Source organism: Dunckerocampus dactyliophorus, chromosome 4 (assembly GCF_027744805.1).
Source record: "Dunckerocampus dactyliophorus isolate RoL2022-P2 chromosome 4, RoL_Ddac_1.1, whole genome shotgun sequence".
NCBI lineage: Eukaryota > Metazoa > Chordata > Actinopteri > Syngnathiformes > Syngnathidae > Dunckerocampus > Dunckerocampus dactyliophorus.
The window spans coordinates 1,752,364-1,773,087 of NC_072822.1; the positions used below are offsets into that span (position 1 = coordinate 1,752,364).

The 20,724-nt window shown below is 43.5% G+C and overlaps 1 protein-coding gene across 6 annotated transcripts in view; it reads right to left on the reverse strand.

Moving 5' to 3' along the window:
* LOC129179491 (phospholipid-transporting ATPase ID-like) overlaps positions 1–20,724 on the reverse strand; it is a 46,578-nt gene that overhangs the window by 12,778 nt on the left and 13,076 nt on the right. The window contains exons 1-14 of one of the 6 annotated variants that reach the window (XM_054772780.1): positions 16,245–16,401; positions 8,892–8,982; positions 8,739–8,797; positions 7,893–8,006; positions 6,833–6,931; positions 4,237–4,298; positions 3,924–3,996; positions 2,091–2,161; positions 1,928–2,010; positions 1,707–1,865; positions 1,546–1,634; positions 738–931; positions 434–642; positions 306–349 (exon numbers count right to left, since the gene is read on the reverse strand). In XM_054772780.1, the coding sequence (XP_054628755.1) occupies positions 306–349; positions 434–642; positions 738–931; positions 1,546–1,634; positions 1,707–1,865; positions 1,928–2,010; positions 2,091–2,161; positions 3,924–3,996; positions 4,237–4,298; positions 6,833–6,931; positions 7,893–8,006; positions 8,739–8,797; positions 8,892–8,934 (1,299 nt within the window). In that variant the 5' untranslated portion in view covers positions 8,935–8,982; positions 16,245–16,401. Of the gene's footprint in view, positions 1–305; positions 350–433; positions 643–737; positions 932–1,545; positions 1,635–1,706; positions 1,866–1,927; positions 2,011–2,090; positions 2,162–3,923; positions 3,997–4,236; positions 4,299–6,832; positions 6,932–7,892; positions 8,007–8,738; positions 8,798–8,891; positions 9,090–16,195; positions 16,402–20,724 lie in introns of those variants that run through there. The other 5 variants (XM_054772778.1, XM_054772781.1, XM_054772779.1 and 2 more) reach the window with 5 other exon arrangements.

Below are 20,724 nucleotides of genomic sequence, written 5' to 3' on the forward strand. Positions count from 1 at the left end.
GAAAAGAAAATATGAATGATAGCATATTATTCCAATCATGTATTCTATGCGTCACAATTCAAATACAATAAATAAAGAGAAAGGGAAAACAAAAGAAAAGACCAAAAATAAAATGGCAAGAAGCGAGAACCCCCCCCCGTGAAGTCAAGACCAAGCATAACCTGGGCCAACGCTGGCTGAGGTCAAGCCGCCAAAGCAGACAGGAAATGAGACGGAGGACGGGACCGGACTTCTGCTTTTGTGTGTCAAAGCGTTCTCATGGCTGAATGTTGTCATGGTGACCAGTAAATACGAGCGGAACTCACCTCGTTCACTTCTAGTCTTTCTCCTTTGTAGTCCAAAACGTCACCTGGGGAAGACACGCCATCAGACAGCTCACGTCTCAAGGCTTCTCCTCTGCCCGCGTCTCCACGCCGTCCCCCGCTTTCCTTACCGTAGGACTTGCCGTGGATGGAGCACTTGTTGAAGGTCATGATGTTCTGCGTGAGCGTGCCCGTCTTGTCGCTGAAGACGTACTTGATCTGGCCGAGCTCCTCGTTCAGCGTGGTGGTGCGCGCCTCGGCCGGGGTGTCGCTGCGGCCGTGGTACATCTTCCTGTCCCAGTCGATGTAGAAGCTGTTACCCAGGCGAATGATCTCCACGCTGGAACGCACACATCATCTGAATGCTCCCTTTCTGACTACGCTGACTGCACTGCGACATGAAGTACGTTTATTTCCCCCAAACCCTGACCTCACCTGACGTAGAGCGAAATGGGCACCACGGTGTTGAGGATGATGACGTAGGACCAGAAGGTGAGGAAGGAGGAGAAGGCCGCGTCGTTGCCGTTCTGCCTCGGAAGGAAGGCCGTGAAAGGGGCGCCCTCGTCCAGCTCCCAGCAGTAGTTCCCGACGGCCAGGACGGTGCACATGAAGGCCAGGAAGCCAAAGATCTGCAGCGTTGATGACGCGTCATTAGGTACACTTGCAGGAGCGCCAGCAAAAAGATGCACGGTTGCGATGGACAAGTCAGGGAGCTCCGGTATTAGCTGAACAGCTGCTTTAGCTTTAGAGCGATTGCACTCGTCTGCATCCGTTTCTAATATTTGCAGCCGACTCAAACAATGGAAACATGAGAAATGGGCCTCGGTGGCCAGTATGCAGTATAATAGTACTGCCTATTGTACACAGACTTTAGAGTAGTAGAAATACATCAAACTACTGTGTTTATTTCAATTAGAAAATAAATGATTCCTTTTTTAAAATTGCACAGTATGAATGTCATGTCCCTTAAAATTTGTATATAAATAAATAAATTCATTTTCTATGCTGTTAATCCTACTATGGTCGAAAATAAATACAAAAATAAAAATAAAAATAAAAATCAATTCATTTTCTATGCCATTTTCTATGGTCGAAAAAAAAATAAAGATAAAAATAAAAATGTAAATAATTTTTTTAATTAATGCTTGTCCCACTGGGGTCGCGGGGTGAAAATAAAACTAAAACAAAAAGCGCAAATAGGAAGCGTGCCTGTTTTAAAAGCGGACATGGTAAAAATGCTCACACAGAGGACGAGCACGTTCAACAGACGGTCCACGCTGGTCCTCTTGAAGGTGCTCTTCCCGCAGTTCTGCATCAGCTTGGTTTCTGGACCTGGAGACATAGGGAGATCCGGTATTTGTCCTCACATGGACATCTGAGATGATGGGAGTCCATCGCCCCCACCTCCAAACAGCACCAGCCCAAAGCACCACTCGGTGTTCCTCAGGGTGCAACCTCGCAGCAGGATCTTCTCGTTGTCCAGAGCGTACTTCTGCCCTGCGTAGCTCAGCGTCCCCGTGAAGCGGTCCAGGCGGTTGTTGGGGGGCTCGCAGTGGACTTCACCTGAACAGATGGGTGGAGTCCTCAGGTTCGGGACTAAATCTCTTCTAAGAAACACGACGTACCGTTAAAGTCTGCCAGCTTGTTAACGTCGCCGCAGAGGTCGCCCGTCACCGGCAGCGCCTGCCGCACCTTCAGGTTGGTCTCACTGAGGAGGCGGAAGAGACAAAGTGGGACAAAGGAGGCGAGACGGAGCACCACCGGCTAGCCGGACCGCAACCAACGCACCCGTCCAGCTCGGCTGTCTCGATGTACACCAGGTTGAGCGGTTCGCTGCTGGACAGCAGCAGGAGGTCGGCCTGGGACACAAACACAAGTAAGCACTGGGGGGGTCTGAATTAGTGGCTGTAGGCAACCTCCTGATGAAGTTATTTTTCAATGCATCACGAGTGGTCAGCATCCACCACCTTTATCTACCTCTGCGGGCGCTATCTTCTTTGTCATCTCTGTATGACTTTTTCTTCATAAAATATGAAATTACAACATTGGCTCTGCTGCTGCTGTGTTGTGCAGTATATTTGTGGTCAAAGAGAGCGAAAGGTTCCTTTCCACTTTCTCATGCACTCTAGATGATTATTATAGTATATGCATTCATTTTAGCACTTGCTGCACGGCTGTGAGACCAGGCGATGGTTTCTTTTAGTAACAGTGTTTGTGTTCTGGATGAGTCGGTTGGTCTAAAGCAGGGGTGTCCAAAGTGCAGCTTGAGCGTCGTTTACAGCCCGCGCCTGCTCTTTTTTTATTGGCCCTCTGCACATTCTAGAAATATGATTAAACAAGAAAATTAAACAAACAACAACAACAGCAAAAATGGAGAAAAAGAGCAGTAAGAATACAAAATATTAAGAGAGGAAAGGCGTATTTATACGTTTTTATAAGCCTGAGCGCCCGACTCCAACAACGTACAGTATTTATGCGTCTTTTACGCTTTTTTGCAGGAGAGGTCATAATTGGTGATGACACAACTCATGCTCACGCGCACGCACACATGCGCACACGCGTGCACACACATCGTTCAGTTCCATATGTGAAAATTGTAAATAGTTGATGGTGTTATGTTTGTACATAAATTGTTATTTTGATGTAAAACAACAAACTTTTTTGTGTTGTTTATGTTGGTATAGTTGTTTAGATATTTGAGATGTCACAAAAGCAAAAAATACCAAAGTGTCAAAGTGAAAGTTATGCTTGAAATGTATCTTTTCACAAAAAGCTGGTTTTCTCCCTTTTTTAGTTGGGAACTGATATTTTCCTGAAACGTACCTATGTTCTACTGCTCATTACTAAAGAACGGGAAAAGGTAGAAAGAAGCTTTTTTTCTGATGAAAGACGGGAGTCTAATGTTTGTGTTGGTAGCTTCCATGTTTATAAACATACAACACAATATTCTGTGTGCCTTGAAGATCAGTCCAAATGGTCTAAAATGGATGGGACTGAAGGGGCTGCCTTTTGAAAAATGTCTGGGATTGAATGAGTTAAGAGAAAAATAATTGCATAGTTGGGTTAGGATTAGGGTTTAGGGGTTAGGGTTAATTAAAAAAAGTCACAACATGAGAAAGAAACCAAACAAAGAATAAAGTTGCAATTTTAGGAAAATTGGGTCAGGTAAATGTTATCATGTGATGATCAGAAAGTCTAAATATGATGAGAATGAAGTCATATGAGTACCACAAAGAAGAAAACAAGAAAAAGCTGAAATATAAAAAAAAAAAAAAACTGCAAAAAATGTTATGTAATGTATGGATAAACTGTAATAATAATAATAATAATAATAATAATAATAATAATAATAATAATCAGCCTTGGCACGGATAAAATTGATAAATATTTTTAAAAATAAAATAAAATATATTTATAAAATTTATATAAAAAACATCACATCTACATGAGTTGTTTAAAAAAATGTCAAAGTTTGGACACCTCTGGGCGAAAGAATAAATCCTATTTTATAATTTGGTTTCTTTCTTTCGTTCTACCGGCGCGGAGGCCACTGGCTAGCGGAGGATACACGACATGCGTCAGGTGAGGGAACTAAAAAAAACAAAGCAAAAGAAGACTCACGGTGACAAACTGGTTGTTTTCCAGCTTGATGATGTCCCCCACCTGCACGTCCATCCACTTCTCGCTGCGCAGTCTGGCGGGAGGAAACAGGATGTTGTGTTTCAGCGCACCGTCGCAGAAGAAAACAAACAAAAAAACCCAACTCTTTGTACTTCAGGAAATAAACCCAGCCCAAGTATGGACGGCGGGTAGCGAGGTCGGACTCGTATTGCTCATTTCACCGATTGAAAGCTTCCTGAATGTTTTCCTGCTGTGAGGTTGGCTGGAATGCTGAAGAATCAAACATCGAAAGGATTGGGTGGGCGTGGCTTACTTTCCATCGATGAGGACTTGGACCCTCCGGTTGTTGACGTGATCGTCACTCCTGTGGCGATTCTGCGAGCGAAGCAAACACCAGCCATCATTTTTCATGGAAAACTGCACTCTTTTGGGGAAATTTTGCCCATCATCCACAATCCTTATGTGAGGCACGAACACGTCTTTCTCTTTTCTGTGCCTTCTAAAGATGTAAAAACAGATACAAAGAAGCCGCTCAAGGAACTGGACACACCTATTGCTATTGCTACTGCTACTGAAACACCTTCAAAAACAGCACTTTATCATTTTATAACCATGTAGTAACAGGTACATTCACGATAATACTTACAGTATTTTGCCCTATTTTGCTCATTTTTAAGCATTAGCGGACTTAGCACTTAGCGAAAACAAAAACACAGCAGCAGTGGCGGCAGCTCCAATATGTCGTGTTACCTTTTACGAGTGGCCTGAGGCGCTGTGAACGAGCGTGTGGTGAAGCTAGCCGCTAGCCAGCTAGCCGCTAGCCGGTGTGGTGTGGCGATGTGTCACTACACCGTCAAAGTAGTTCTTTGGCGTACCAGTGTTAATAATAATAATAATAACAATGCCGCTGTAGCTTGGTTAATATGCAGGTCACTTTATGTGAATGGAGCGTTGTTGGCGCTTTTTGGAGCTTTTTTCAGAATGCTTTATAGGCGGAGTAGTTGCCTTTAGGGTTGTGAAGGATAAACCAAGCGAGAGGAGCATCGGGAGCAGCCTAAAGGGATGGATAAGAATCAGCCATAAATCCTTAGATGAATCGACTGTGGAGACATGCACCGGGTATCGCAAGACTAGCATCCGGTCTCTTAAACAAACCAGAGCCTGGGCCGCTCATGACATGAAGACAAGAATGGATGTAAACAGCATTAGCCATGCGCTAGCTAGCCACTGGGCAAGATTTGCAACACATCGGAAAAACATACGTACATTATAGCGATGTAATTGATCATATTTATTGACCATATTTATTTATTATGTAACCCTAACCCTCCCAAGACAGGAACAACATCAGATTAAAAGCATGAAATGAATACAGAGCCGCCATCCACCAGTACCAGCCTGGACTCTGCTTTTCAGAGAGGTTGTGTACCGAACAAATGTGCACATTAGCACTCAATAAGGTCATCAAATCTTAGCTTTATGCATTCCCACATAGTATCAGCATGTGGGAGCAAATATGAGGTGGCAGAAAAAGGGTAAAAATACAGTATAGTCGTAGTAGTTGGAAAGTTAGACGGGGCGGTCAAGGACCCTCGAACAAAGTGGGACAAGCCGCTGCTCATATTAAACATGCAAAAACTGTGTGATTTCTAACTGTATATTATATTTTGGAATAAAATGACAGCCCATATTTCCAAAATTGGTATCCCTCTACATAAAATTGGATGTAGTTATTTACAAATGATTGTTTAAAAAATGTATTGGATGGGGACCCCCGCCTTACAGCCTGTTTGGGCATAGAATGTGCTCTTGTACACATCTGAAAATACTGTAAGCGCCGTTTTTAAGGACAAAAAACTGGACGAGAGGCCAAAATGCATAGAAAAATCTGCATTTTTAACGTGTATCCGTGTGGCCGGAGTCTAAACCCGTGTGTGTAGATGCGTATCAAACAGCCCGCCACAGAGAGATTTACGTGCATCTTAGCTGCCTCTTTTTCATCTGTGTTTGTATCTTTAGAACACACAGAACACGAGAAGAAACACGTGTGTTCATGTGTCATGTAAGGATGGTGGATGATGGGCAAAATTCCCCTCCAAAAAAGTCCACTTTTCCTTTAAATCAAACACATTTTTTGGCATTAGAATCCTTATTACCACCAGCAGTGTTTGCCATGCATTCATTGGCTTTTGCCGGCCCGCCACAGATACATTTGGACTACCACATATAGATATGGCACTCACAAACCCTAACCCTCCTAAACCTAAACCCTAACCCTAAACTCTAACCTTAACCTTAACCACAACCCTCCTAACCCTAATCCTCCTAACCCTCCTAATCCTAAACCCTAAACCCCCCTCCTATCCTAAACGCATGATAACCACAGAGTAAGAAGACGCAGCAGGGGGGGTCGATGTTGAGAAGTTAGCAACAAGTCTCTTGAAGGGACATTTGGGGACTGTAAGCACGAGTCGCTCGCCTCAACAGTTTTTTTTACAGATTTTTCATGCAAATTGGAAACTACGTCATCACGCCCAGCGCCACCACAAATGGCCCGCGGAGGACAGGTCTGTGCCCGTTAATGTTTAAGCTCATCAAGGTCATGAGTCTGTTTGCTTAACCTTGAGAGCAAAAGTGGCTCCCATTCCTTCTGAAGTCCTGAAAGCAGCAAAACGCTGACATCACCAACTAGAACACCAAAAAAACCCGCTTTGAAGGTCAGTTGGTCTCAAGAAGGGAAACTTGAGCATTTCTTCATCAGTGTGACAAAATCAAACGTCGTAGAAATAAAAAGGGGAACGACCACATTGCCAAAGTGCGGGTGAGGAACTACTCGAAACTGTTCCCACGAGTCCGCGTTTGATTTATTTTTCTTCTAAAAGATGAGCTTTCTCGGTGATTGTGCTCACGATGTCGTCGGTGGCGTCCTTGGCGGCGGTGACGGACAGCACCAGGACCAGAGGCACCACGGTGGTGAACCAGGACAGCGACGAGATCTCAGGAATCACCTGAGGTAAACACAAAAAGCCTCCATTGTTCAATTCGGGAGGTAGAAGGAGAGGAAAAAAGAAATAAATCCACGTACGGTCGTCCCTCGCCATGTTGCGCTTTGAATTTCGTGGCCTCGCTCCATCGTTTTTTTTCAAAAGTATATTTATGAATAAGTCATGCTGTTTCAAGGTGGAATATGGAGCATCTTTTGCTTAAGTTAAGCATTTTTGAGCATAAAACTTGTACAAATACAAGACATTCAGAAGGCACTTCCTGTCCACCCACCACTCAGATCCCCTAGCACCAGAACATACAGCAACACACGACTATCAGTCTTATTTGCTCTTATTATGTCTACTACATTGGGTAATAGGAGTGTAAAGGTGACCATAGGGGTGTTATTTCATGTCTAGAGGGCTCTAATGATGTAAAAAATGTATTTAGAAGGCCGTAAACACATTTTCTATGCCCTAATTCAGGCCATTTGTGGCCCACGGCTGTTTTTTTATTGGCCCGGGGCACAGTCTAAAAATATAATTTTAATATAGTCTAGATATAATTTAAACAACGGCAAAAATGCAAAAATCAGCATTCATTTTACAAGAATAAAGTCGAATATATTGAAAAAGTTGTAATTTTTACGAGAATATTGCGAGGAAAAATAATGTCATTTAAGTCTTAACATAAATAACAACATTAATAAAGTCTAGATAGTATGGGAATAAAGTTATAATATTACAAAAAGAAAATTTACTAGAAAGTAGACATATTAGGAAAATAAAAAATAAAGATGGAAAAAAACAGATGAAGAAAACAAAACAAACAAAAAACAGCAAAAATGGAAAATCAGCAGCAATTTTATTAGAATAAGGTCAAAATATTAAGAGAAAAAAGTTGTAGTATAAATATGTAGTATAAAAACCTGCGTCACGCAGAGAGTGTTTTTTCCGAGGAAACGAGGAGAAAGAGATGACGCACCTGGAGCACCAGCAGAAACAGGAAGTAGGCGTTGGCTATCCTCTGGAACTGCTCAAAGAGGTTGAGAGGTAGGAAGGTGAAGAAGTTGTACTTGGAGGTGTTGATGGCGTTGGTCTACGGAGGAAGAAGAAGTTCCTCTTGTCACGAGGGTCAGTACGAAGGCAGACGTTGCATGCAGGATGTCGTCGTGCTCGTTGGCCTGATGTTGTGTGTATTTATACGAGACGCCATCTAATGTCACCTTTTGGATGGCAGCTGCTTCAAATCTCAACTCTTTTGGCAAAGCTGCACGTTGTTTGTGGACCTCTAGCAAATGTTTAACCGGCGGGGAGACTCAAGTGCGCTACGCTCGCTGTGCATGTGGTTCTGATCAGGACAGCTGGACTGTCTCCTGGCTGACTCGAGTACACAAAACACGAGTCGACCATCGACCATCCTCTGTAGTCCGCGACAGGCGGGCTCTGCCGTTTTTGTTCAAGAACTGTAAAAACGCCAGTCAAAGATCTTTTATATGACAGGAAGACTTGTCAAATGTGTTCGTCAAAGATCTTCTATACTGAATGACAGGGGTGCTCTGCTGTTTTTGGGAAACTACTTCATAAACATTGGTCAAAGATCCTACATGACCTACTGCAGAAAAGCAAGTGTTGAGAGTGTGAGAGTGTTCTGCCGTTTTTGAGCGACTTCGGCAAAAACGGTAGTCTTGTCCAGTTATTTTTGGTTTCTTGTGCTGAGCAGCCTGGACGGACGCATGAACGACAGCCACACAGCTCACTCTGTGCTCGCTTGTCATGTTATATACCAGCGTTAGCCATGTTGCACTGAGCAGCCAGGACGGACACTCACTGCGTATTTAAAGGAGAGGTTGTATTCTCGGTCATTGGCCCTCAGCTTCCTCTCCAGCTCTGATGTCCAAGGAAAACAGCATAAGTAGTCAACACGGCACCACATTGTTGATGTAAACACGTCACCAGAGTGTTTGACGTCCGCCCGCCTTACCTCGCTCTTTCTTCCTGACACAGTCCAGGCCGAACGACGACATCTTCTCTTCGTCTTCCTGCTATCTGCCCATCATCGCCATCCTTGTCGTCTGTGGAGAGGTTTCACTCCTTCAGATGTGACGTATTGTCTCAGGAACATACAGCTTCTTTCCCTCAACTCTATCATTCATTGTGGAAGTTCATCCCTTTGTAGCGCCTGCATTAGATGGACAAAACCAGAGTGTGTGTGTGTGTGTGTGAGATGTGTAGTAGTAAGCACATGAGAACACGCTGAGCAAACATCCACATGGAATGTCATTAAAAAGCTTGAAGGAGCGAGGAGGAAGTCACGCATCGCTGTGTGGTTTCAAGTTTGCTGAATGAACACCAACTCCCAAACACCTCCAAGAAAGCCTCATCCACATCTACTTCCTGTCTAGTGGACGTGGTTTGGTGTTGTTCCCTTGTAGGGCAGCGTGACTCAGAGAGGAGGCGGCCATGGCGTTCCCAGACGGCCTTTTGTTCATCTGATCCACGCACGCACGCACGCACGCATGCACGCACGCACACACACACACGCATGCACGCACGCTGTCCCTGACGAGCTCCAGAGTCCACAGTCTTTATTTCATCTTGTTTACCATCATTTACTATCACGGTGCATTCAAGGACCTGCACGATAATCCGCCAAAATTGATGTAAAGGTTGCTAGACAGGAGTTGTTTTTTTGGGGGCGTTGGTTGCCACGGTGAAGTCAGTCAGCGCTGGAGCTATAAATATCCACCACATGTGTTTGGACAAGAATGTGCCTTTTAACGGGAATTCCACACACACACACACACACGCACGCACACACACACACACACACACACGCACCCACACACACACACCCACGCACACACACACACACGCACCCACACACGCACACACACACGCAGGGGTCATGAATCCCCCCTAAAAGCCGCCCAAGACAAACTGTGGTCTACTCATTGACTTCTGCCTAAAGGAGTCGCCACGCTTCGGTGACGCAACGCTGATGTCCACGCCGCCTGACAGGAAAGGAACGTTTAAACTCAGCACGCCGTCACCAAGGTGGGGACTTTTACACAAAGCTCAAACTCGTGTTTTCAGTTAAAGATCCTCCACGTGATGAGAGTGCACTGCTGTTTTTAGGAGCTCACTGCAAAGACGCCAGTCAAAGATCTGCTGTTTTTAAGTGCCAAAATGCCAGTCAAAGATCCTCGATAAGACAGGAGGACTTTGTTTCCTGCAAAAAACATTTGTCAAGGGTCCTCAATATGACAGCACCACTTTGCTGGTTTTAAGCAAAAATGGTAGTCAAAGATGCTCTATATGACAGGACCTTGCTGCTGTTTTTAAGGATCTACAGCAAAAACACTAATCAAAGATCCTCTATATGACAGGGACATACTGCAAAAACGTTAGTCAAAGATCTTCTAAATGATCGAAGAGTTCTGCTGTTTTTAAGGTTCTACTGTTATTTATATTTTCGGCATGGCAGGGTTACGCTGCTGTTTTTAGGAATCTACTGTAAAAAAAAGCTCTACTCAAAATTCTTAAGGACCTACTGCAAAAACAGCAGTCAAAGATCCTCTATGACACTGTCTTTTGCTATTTTTAAGGACCAACTGCTGTTGACAGTTTGCTGTTTTTAAGGGCATACTGCAAAAATGCCAGTCAAAGATCCTCTATGACACTGTCTTTTGCTATTTTTAAGGACCAACTGCTGTTGACAGTTTGCTGTTTTTAAGGGCATACTGCAAAAACGCTAGTCAAAGATCTTCTATCTGACAGGAGCTTGCTGCTGTTTTTAACCTACTACAAAAATGCTAGTCAAAGATTTTCTACACGACAGCCGTACTCTGCTCTTTTTGGAACCCACTGTAAAAAAGCTATTTAAACTTTTTTTCCCTGTTTTTAAGGCTCTATAGTAAAAACGCTAGTCAAAGATTTTCTATACGACAGGAGCGCTCTGCTGTTTTTAAATACCTACTGCACAAATGCTCATCAAAGATTTTCTACACGACAACAGCACTCAAAATTTTTAAGGACCTACTGACAAAAACGGCCAAGTCGAAGATCCTTTATATGAGGGGAAAGTGCTGCTGTTTTTAAGGACCTACTGTGCCAAAGTCAAAGATCCTCGATATGACAGGAGTGATGCTTGCCAAGACGTGACAGTCTGCGGGCCGTTGGAGACGTTTGGCCAACACCAGGAAAAGGATGAATGCGGTGACAAAGCAAAGTGTGTAACGCGATCCCGCTTGTCACATTCACCTGTGACCGGCTCAAGGGGTCGGAGGTCGCACGCATGAATGGCCGTCTTGTGCCGTGAGCGATCTCTGGTTTCCACGCGGAACACTGATTCCATTATCAGCGCCCAGCGCTCCTCTGCAGGACAAACACAGACGCTGAGCGCACGTCTTTTCATACGTGAGCCACACCTTCAACCCCACGCACGCCATCGCGCTTTTTGGAGAAGACAATACAGTTTAGGAGGTCTTTGAAGCCTACTTTGCACCGAACAGGAAGTCACTGTGGGTGCGTTTCCTGCTAGACAGAAGTTATGTTGCTGTTGTCGCTTCATGCTAATTAACGTTACCGATACCACAACCCACGTCGACATGAACGGACCGAGGAGGCTTTAGAAGCTTACTTTGCACTGAACAGGAAGTAACTCTGCATGTTTTAATGCTGTGTAACTCGACAGCAGTTGTGTCGCTCTTGCGGCTTCACGCTGCTTAGCGGTAACATGGAAGTTGACGACGCCACAGCACGTCGACATCAACGGACCCATTCTTCATCGAAATGACCCCTTTGGATCTCAAATGTTATGTGGACAAAAGGAGTCGACCATGTATGTCGACTTAGGCGGGCAGTTTTTAGTAATAAGAAGGTGGTTGACATAGACGGGTTCCACTGTACAAGCGTTGCATTACTTTCATACATTTGAAGAAATCATGACTACGCCTTGAAAGGGACATGCTAGCTAGTATCTGCACTGGCTTTTCTCAGTCTTTATTTGTTTAGAAAAGAAAACATGTCCTGTTTTTACTTCCCTCAGAGGGCATCAACCCCCCCGGTGATGAGTGTGGTCATCCTGGCACGCCCCCACCACTACAAGGGCGCTGTTAGACTTGCTGCATTAAGTTTCCTTAAATCAAACAATGGTCTACAGTGCGAGATAAGGCAGCAGCTGTGTTCTCCCTCCCCGTCTTTCCTCTGTTGTGTCTCATAGCAAACACCACTGAGGAACAGAAGAAGGCCTCTTTCGGGGAAAAGAAAGCTGGCATTTTCCTGGATGGGAGAGAAAGGTGGTTGGAGTTGAACCTTTGCCAAAATGTCGTACTTTGGTGTCTTTCCTTTCCCAGTGAAAACCTCTGCATGACCTCACACAAGTCCACCTACGAGGGGGGTCTTGTTACAAAAACACCCCTAGAATGAATCCGCGCGGCGATAAAGCCCTTTGGGAAGGCTCAACAATCTTTCACGCGAGCTATCGTGGCTATCAGCAGCTTCTTGTTTTATCAGGCCGCGAGCTAATAATACACACGCAACACTATGACAGCTTCTACGCTATCAGCAATAAAGACGTAAGGAACATATGGAATGAATACCAGGACTTCTTCTGCAGGAATCATCAAAGCCAGTTCAGTCTTCAATGACCCATTAGCGGATGTCTTTTCAACGTCACCAATAATCTTAATCTTCATCTCCAACGTGCAGGATTTCTTTTTCAACGAACCTAACGTGTTTCAGTAATAACTTCAGACAGTTTAGGCTCTTCTAAAAACCAAACGCAGGTGATCTTGGAAAACCCGAAGACTATTTCAAGTCTCCATTGAACCTCGCATACGTGTTTTTGGAAATCCTGCAAAGTAGCAAATGCCAGCGCTGCCCACTGGGTCACGATGCTGCACTGGTGTGGAATCATGAAAGTTAACATACTGTGGTGTGAAAAAGTGTTTGCTGCCTTCCTGATTTCTTTTTTTTCTTGTGTGGCACACTTCCATGTTTCAGATCATCCACCAAATGTAAACATTACTCAATGACAACACAACTCAACACAAACCAACTTTTTAAATGAAACTTTTTATGATTGTGTGTGGCCCCTCTTAAAACATAACTTAACTGTGTGTTCTCACACCGGAGTTCAAGTGTAAAAGGTTATAAAGCCATTTCTAAAGCTTTGGGACTCCAGCCAACCACAGTGAGAGCCATTATCCACAAATGGCCAAAACATGGGACAGTGGTGAACCTTCCCAGGACTGGCCGGCCAACCAAAATGACCCCAACAGCACAGTGACGACTCATCCAAGAGGTCACAAAAGACCCCACAACAACATCCAAAGAACTGCAGGCCTCACTTGCCTCAGTTAAGGTCAGTGTTCATGACTCCACTATAAGAAAGACACTGGGCAAAAACGGCCTGCATGGCAGAGTTCCAAGACCAAAACCACTGCTGAACAAAAACAACAAGATGGATCGTCTCAATTTTGCCAGAAAACATCTTGATGATCCCCAACACATTTGGGAAAATACTCTGTGGTCTGATGGGACAAAAGTTGAAGTTTTTGGAAGGTGTGTGTCCCATTACATCTGACATTTCAGAAAAAGAACATCATAGCAACAGTAAAATATGGTGGTGGTAGTGTGATGGTCTTCAGGACCTGGAAGACTTGCTGTGATAAATGGAAGCATGAATGTTGGTGACCTCAAGCTGAAAGCAACTTGGGTTCTGCAGCAGGACAATGATCCAAAACACACCAGCAAGTCCACCTCTGAATGGATGAAGACTTTGGAGTGGTCTAGTCCAAGTCCTGACCTGAATCCTATTGAGATGCTGTGGCATGACCTTAAAAAGGAAAAGCCTCCAATGTGGCTGAATGACAACAATTCTGCTAAATTCCTCCCCAGCGCTGGAAGAGACTCATTGCAAGTTATGGCAAACGCTTGATTGCAGTTGTTGCTGCTAAGGGGGGCCCAACCACTTATTAGCTTTAGGGGGCAATCACTTTTTCCCACAGGGACATGTGGGTTTGGATTTTGTGTTGAGTTGTGTTGTCATTGGCTAATATTTACATTTGTTTGATGATCTGAAACATTGAAGTGTGAAATACATGCAAAAACATAAGAAATCACTTTTCCACACCAGTGTAGCTCATACACAAAGTACACAAGGCAAATAACCACGACCATGAATGAGGTACTTTCAAAGTAGAACATTTAAAACAAACAAACAACAACACAAAAACCACTCCATGGTTTAGCGTCGCCATTTTCGCCAGTGATTAGTCGATAAAGCAACAATGGCGGCGCCACAAAGCCACGGCACTCTCAGGAGACGCGAACAATCGACCTCTGAATTATTCACCTGACCCCTCCTGCCCCCGTCTCATCTTACCTGATAAACTTTTTTTATTGACACCTCAGACTGACACATCAGTTTAGTCGGACACTTTCAGTACATTCAAAAGTCACCATAGTATCTCCAGCACACTAATCCTATTATATATATATATATATATATATATATATATATATATATATATACTGTAGTACCTTCTTACCTGGGATGTACTCTATTATATTATATCGTGTACATTCCCCTTTGTATTCAAGGCTATACTGCGAGAGAGGTGAGCAGGATTACACAAACGTCTTTTTGTGCATCTATCCATCTTCTTTCGCTTATCCGAGGTCAGGTCAGGTCGCGCCTTTTTGCTAGCTCGCTAAACTATGCCAAAACTGCTTAACCAACGTGCACAAAACTGTGCGTACATTTTCAAATGGATCCCAATCAAAGTGTGGATCCTAACGCTATTTGTTAGCAGTCTTACAGTTTGGTGTCAAGCTAGCTCCCGCGGACATTCATGTAGCTAGCTAGCTTACTAAAGTAGACACCGGATTTCAACTTTCGTCTTAAATAATCTTTGAAAACTTTCTTGACTTTATTCCCATGTTATAGCTATTTCCAACTTTATGCTACTAAAATGACATTATTTTTTCATTTTTCTCATAATATTTTTACTTTATTCTCGTAAAAATTGCAGCTGATTTGTTTTTTTTACTTCTGTTTTATTTTCCAACTATTTAAACTTTTTCGAGTAAGTTTTCTTGAGGTAATTGTGACTTTGTTTCAATAATATTTCTGTTTTTTTCTTGTAACATTGAGTTTGTTCACAACCTAATTTTCCAGTTTTCCATCTTAATTTGTTGTTTTGTTTGTTTCATGTCTTCCTTCAATACTTAAACTTTGTGCTACCAAAATGACCTCATTTTCTCCTCATAATATTACCTTATTCTCGTAAAATTATTCTTGTAATATTTCTCATAATATTTTGACTTTGTCCTCGTAAAATGACTGCTGATTTTTCCATTTTTGCTGTTGTTTTATATTTGTTTTTTTTTTACTTGTTTAATTATGTTTTTAGAATGTAATAAAACAAACAGCCGTGGGCCGCAAATGACCCCCAGGCCACACTTTGGACGACCCTGCCGAAAATGCTCCGATTATCCCCTCTGTCTGGTCCACACAAGCAAAATACACGCCAGGGTATCATGAGCGGTCAGCATCCAGCAGCTTTATCTACCTCTGCGTGCGCTACAAAATGGTGCCGCTCGGCTGCTGCGCGCGTGTGACTCATCGGCTGCTATTACAACACTGGTTCTGGTCACAGAGAGCCGTCCGCTTTCTCATGCTCTCCAAATCATTATTAAAGTGAAAAACAGTGAGTTTAGAGCATTTCTCCGGCTGCACTGTGAATTAAAACATACACACCCGAGTAATAAGTGCAGCGTTTACCTTGGATTTTGACTTGTTTTGCTAGAAAGGGTGGCCTGAACATCCGCAAAAAGATCGAATTCCCTGCCGGAACGGCTGAACAACAACAACAACAACAACAACAACAAATGTCATGTGACATTACACTGGTGTAAATCAGGGTTCTTTTCAAGATGTTTTTGTGGAAATCATGCCAGCATGCGGCGATGCTAAACATGCATTTCCACGGTACAGTGCCACGCAAATGTTGTGAAACGTGTGCGCTTTTAGGCACGCTGAAGTTATTAGCTCAACACGCACGTTGACGGTTGCTGCGGTCTTGTGAAAAGTGCCTCGCTCACGCTCACACTTTCGTCTTTCCATCAGCTTCGAGGAAAGAAAGCGTCCGACCGGAGGAGCGAAAGCTGCGTGAAAGTCGCTGAGGAAAGGATGAAGCAGCAGCTGATGACCTCAGACTTCCTCTCACAAATTCACACCGTTACTTTCTAGATAAGAAAACACACACACACACAGCTCACCCTTTGACCCCTACTGCCACCCCAGAGGGGACTCCGGAGGGGAGCTTACCTCGCGTCCCAAGCGGGGCTTCCTGGCTGATGAAGTGACGTCCTCCGCCGCTGAGAGGGAATAAAGGAATAATGTTTTCCTTCTGCTCTTCCACCAGTGGGCTGAACCCCCCCCTCTGCTTCCTCTCTGGTCTCCTCCCACTCCGCTGCTCGTCTCCTCCCTCCTCTTCAGCAGAAGTGGTTTAAATTATACTTCAGCCACTAAAACACGGAAGCACGTGACAAATTCGTTGTAACGGTCACCAATGAAAGGCGGCTGGACTCAACGATTACACTTTTACCCTCAAAATGCTGCTGCTACTTCCAGGGCAGGGGTGGCCCAAGTGCGGCCTGGGGGCCATTTGTGGAACATTCTAAAAATAGAATTGAAGAAAACAAAACAACAACAAAAAGCCATAAAAAATGTAACATTCAGCAGTAATTTTACAAGAATAAAGTCAGAATATTAAGAGGAGGAAGTTCTAATCTGATGAGAAAAAGTTGTAATTTTACAAGAATGAGGTTGTAATATTATGAGGAAAAATACAATCCTTTTCATAGAATAAAGTTGAAATATTAGGAGAAATAAAAAAAAAAACTTTTGGAAAAATAGGTTGAGAAAAAGTTATAATGTTCCAAGAATACAGTGTTCCCTCGCTTATCACTGGCGATAGCCCACGCTAAGTGAAATCCATAAAGCAGCCAACTTGATTAGTTGACAATGATTACATACGTTTTAAGGCTGTAAAAGCCCTCATCGAACACTTTAACACTTTTGTCAGACAAGCATTATTAAACGCTGTCAAAGTTCTAATTTCCTCCACATTTTAATGATCAACCTGCAAGGTTGGACACACAAAAACGCTCTAGCATGTGCTACCTGGTCTGTTGCCGCATCTCTCTGCGACCTGAAGTCACGTGACTGTTTCCTGGAGACACACCCAGCAGGAAACCACGCTCGTCAAAAACGAAACCTCAGTCAAAGTCATGCAGAGATGTAGCAGGTGCTGTTGGGTCCTGCGAGGACTGCGTGTTTACTTGCTTCCATGCACGCCTTGAAGCATTCCCCTGCATGAACATTTACATTTTTGATGTTCTGTTGTTTGATGAGGAGAAAACGCTGAATACCATTATTGTGTTGATGAGCACCAGACTCACTCGTTTGCTCCACTTTGGAGAGAAGACACTCGCTTTTCAAGGAGACACCTCCTTCCTCGTGGACATGATAGCGTCCACTTCCCCGCCCCTAGCAACCTAGCCGGATGAGCCCGCCCCCCGTACATACATCCACCGTTTTGTAAAGGAGCAGGCTTCGCTACACATCTTAAAATGTCCCCGGGAGGTCTGCCATCGATTCGCCAGCCCGCTACAGACGTGGGAGCTGTAAGTTTGTTTTTTCTGCAGCAAATCGGCCGACCTAGCATGACGTCGCTGTTGAAATGTGAGTGCACCGTAGCTCACATGGCTATGCTAAAGTTGCTAACACATTACTTCGTTATGATTAGCTTTAGAGCTGCGGTGCATACGTCCCTCACTCTATCACGTTTTTTCAAAATAAATGAATAAATGATCACAGTTGCGTGGTTGACTACAGCCTATTATAAGTAAAAATGTGCATATTGAAAGTCAATGTGTGTGAATTCTTGGCCTAAACGAAGCATTTTCAAGCATAAAAAGGCTAAATGAACAAAAATAGAACCATAAGGCATTCAGAAGATGTTTGCGACATCAGCTCTCGGGAGTTGAATGCATTTAGCTGAGCGGCCGACAGCAGCTCCTGTGCAAGTGTTGACTGCATGTGTGCTCCCCGCTCGTTAATAACACGACCAAAATGCATCCTGAGTCTCCTTAACCACAAACGGCGGCATTACAGTAGTTTTCAACACTGGTCACTAGGTGGCAGTAATGTTACATTGACGAGACAATAGCCAGGAAGTACGCTGCCAATGCTAACATCTGTGTCAATGCTGAGATGTCTTCTCTTATTATGTCTGCTATATTGGATAATAGGAGTGTAAAAGTGACTATAGGGATGTTATTTCATGTCTAGAGGGCTCTAGTGATGTTAAAAAAACATGTTTAGACGGTCGTAAACAGGTTGTTTATGTCTTATATGTCTTATTGTCTCTTATTATGTCTAGTATGTTGGATAATAGGAGTGTAAAAGTGACTATAGGGATGTTATTTCATGTCTAGAGGGCTCTAATAATGTTAAAAAAACATGTTTAGAAGGTCGTAAACAGGTTGTTTATGTCTTATTTTCTCTTATTATGTCTAGCATATTGGATAATAGGAATGTAAAGGTGACTATAGTGGTGTTATTTCATGGTTAGAGGGCTCTAATAATGTTTAAAATGTATTTAGAAGGTCATAAACAGGTGTTGTATGTTGTATATGTCAACTATATTGGGTAATACGAATGTAAAGGTGACTATTAGGGGTCTTATTTCATGTCTAGAAGGCTCTAATGTTAAAAACCATATTTAGAAGATCGTAAACAGGTTTTCTATGTCGTAAATGTCTCATTTTGTCTTTTTATGTGTAGTTTATTTGGTAATACGAATGTAAAGGTGACTACAGGGGTGTTATTTCATGTATAGATGGCTCTAATAATGTCCAAAATCATAAATAGAAGGTTGCAAACAAGTGTTCTATGTGTCTTTTCACAAAAAGCTGCTTTTTTCCCTTTTTTAATTGGGAACTGATATTTTCCTGAAACGTAACTATGTTGTACAGCTGATGCTGAAGAACAGAAAAAGGTAGAAACTAACTTTTTGTTTCTGATGAAAGACAGGAATCTAATGTTTCTTTTGGTAGGTTCCATGTTTATGTAACCATACAACACAATATTCTGTGTGCCTTGAAAGATCAGTCAAAATGGTCTAAAATGGCCGCTACTGAAGGGCTTGTCTTTTGAAAAATGGCTGGGATTGAATAGGTAAAATTTTCCTACTACAGTCAAACTTGTCTATAGCAGCCATGAGAGGGAGTCTGCAAAAGTGGCCGCTATAGACAGGTGGCCTCTATAGACAGGTTGGCATCCAGTTTGAATGTTGACCAGTAGAGGGAAAATAAAGAAAAAAAAGGGGGAAAAATAATAATGTTGACCAGTAGAGGGCACTGTGGGACTGCGGATAAAAGTTGTACAGCACTACTAGGCTTGTTATTATCCACGACCCACAGAACAAAGCTGTGCTAGTAATGTCTTACGCTTGTTTTTAATATTTTACTTTTTATACGGCAGAGTGTCATTACAGCTTTAGTTCATCAGGAAGTGACGGGTAGTGACGGTGGGCGTCCCGAGCAGGAGAGCTAGGCTCAGTGCTAGCTGTGAGTTTGGAGAGAGTTGGGAAGTGTGTTTATGTTGGCGTGGATGTAAAGTCCTGCAGTGTTCTCCGCTGTTAATAAAGCCATTAAAGTGCATCGGCGACGTGAGTCTCTCCTTCCCCACAACAAGCGGCATTACAGTATTGACCAGTGCACACCAGGAAATAAACGGTGTCATTTCTTACAGGCATTGGCTGGACAGCTATGTCTTGTTGGGGCTTGTTTAACCTTTGCCTTGTGGGCAAGCAGGAAGGAGAGACGATGCTGAGAGATGTGTGTGTGTTCTGAGCTGCTGTCTGGTGGCCGCGTTCAATAAATAAAGTTGGCAGAAGCAACAGGAGAAGTTTCCTTCTTTGCTTCGGAGCTGAATAACACTGACAAGTTAACAGACTAGTAGCGAACGGAAAAGAAGACGGCTTTGTTTGTGTTGAATACAGAAGATGAGGACTTTGATGGATTTGTGGATGAGGATTGATGAAAAATAACGTGAGTACATTCTAAAATACTTCAATTAAGTACAACCGAACTCAGTTTTGCTCCCGCATGCATGCTAGCGTATGTTTTTTTTTATTGTAGCGTCGCTGGGAGCACGTCCTGTTCCCAGCATACTTTGCAGTAATGTTTTGGTGCAAATGCTCTTAAAGTTACATGTTTGACCAGGAAATAGCAAGCTCAAAAGAAGACGGCTTTTTTATGTGGAACAACTGACAGTTTGTGTGGATCTTGTGAATGATTGTGACTGAGCTAGGACTCAGTAATTAAAGTCTACACACGACGGCTTCATTGATTGAAAAACAAAACTTTTTCGTGCATGACGCTTCTACTTGAGTCGGTAATTTGGCCGCTATATGCGGTCAGATATTGACCAGAGACAAAGACAAAAGACAAAATGGGTGGCCGCTGGCCGTGTTGGACAGGTGACTGCTATACACAGGGTCTATACCATGTAAATTTGCTGGGGGGGGGAAAGGATTTTTCAGTGGCCGCTATAGGCAGGTGGCCGTTCTATAAAGGTGGCCGCTAAGACAGGTTTGACTGGGGTGAGCCGATCGATCCGCCGATCAGCTCCGCCCCCATTGCAGCATCCAGCCTATAGCGACCGTCTCCCGCCCACTTTCCCTTGCAAAGCCAAAACAAGCATGGCTGCCGTGCGGGTCTTACCTGTCGTGAGAGGG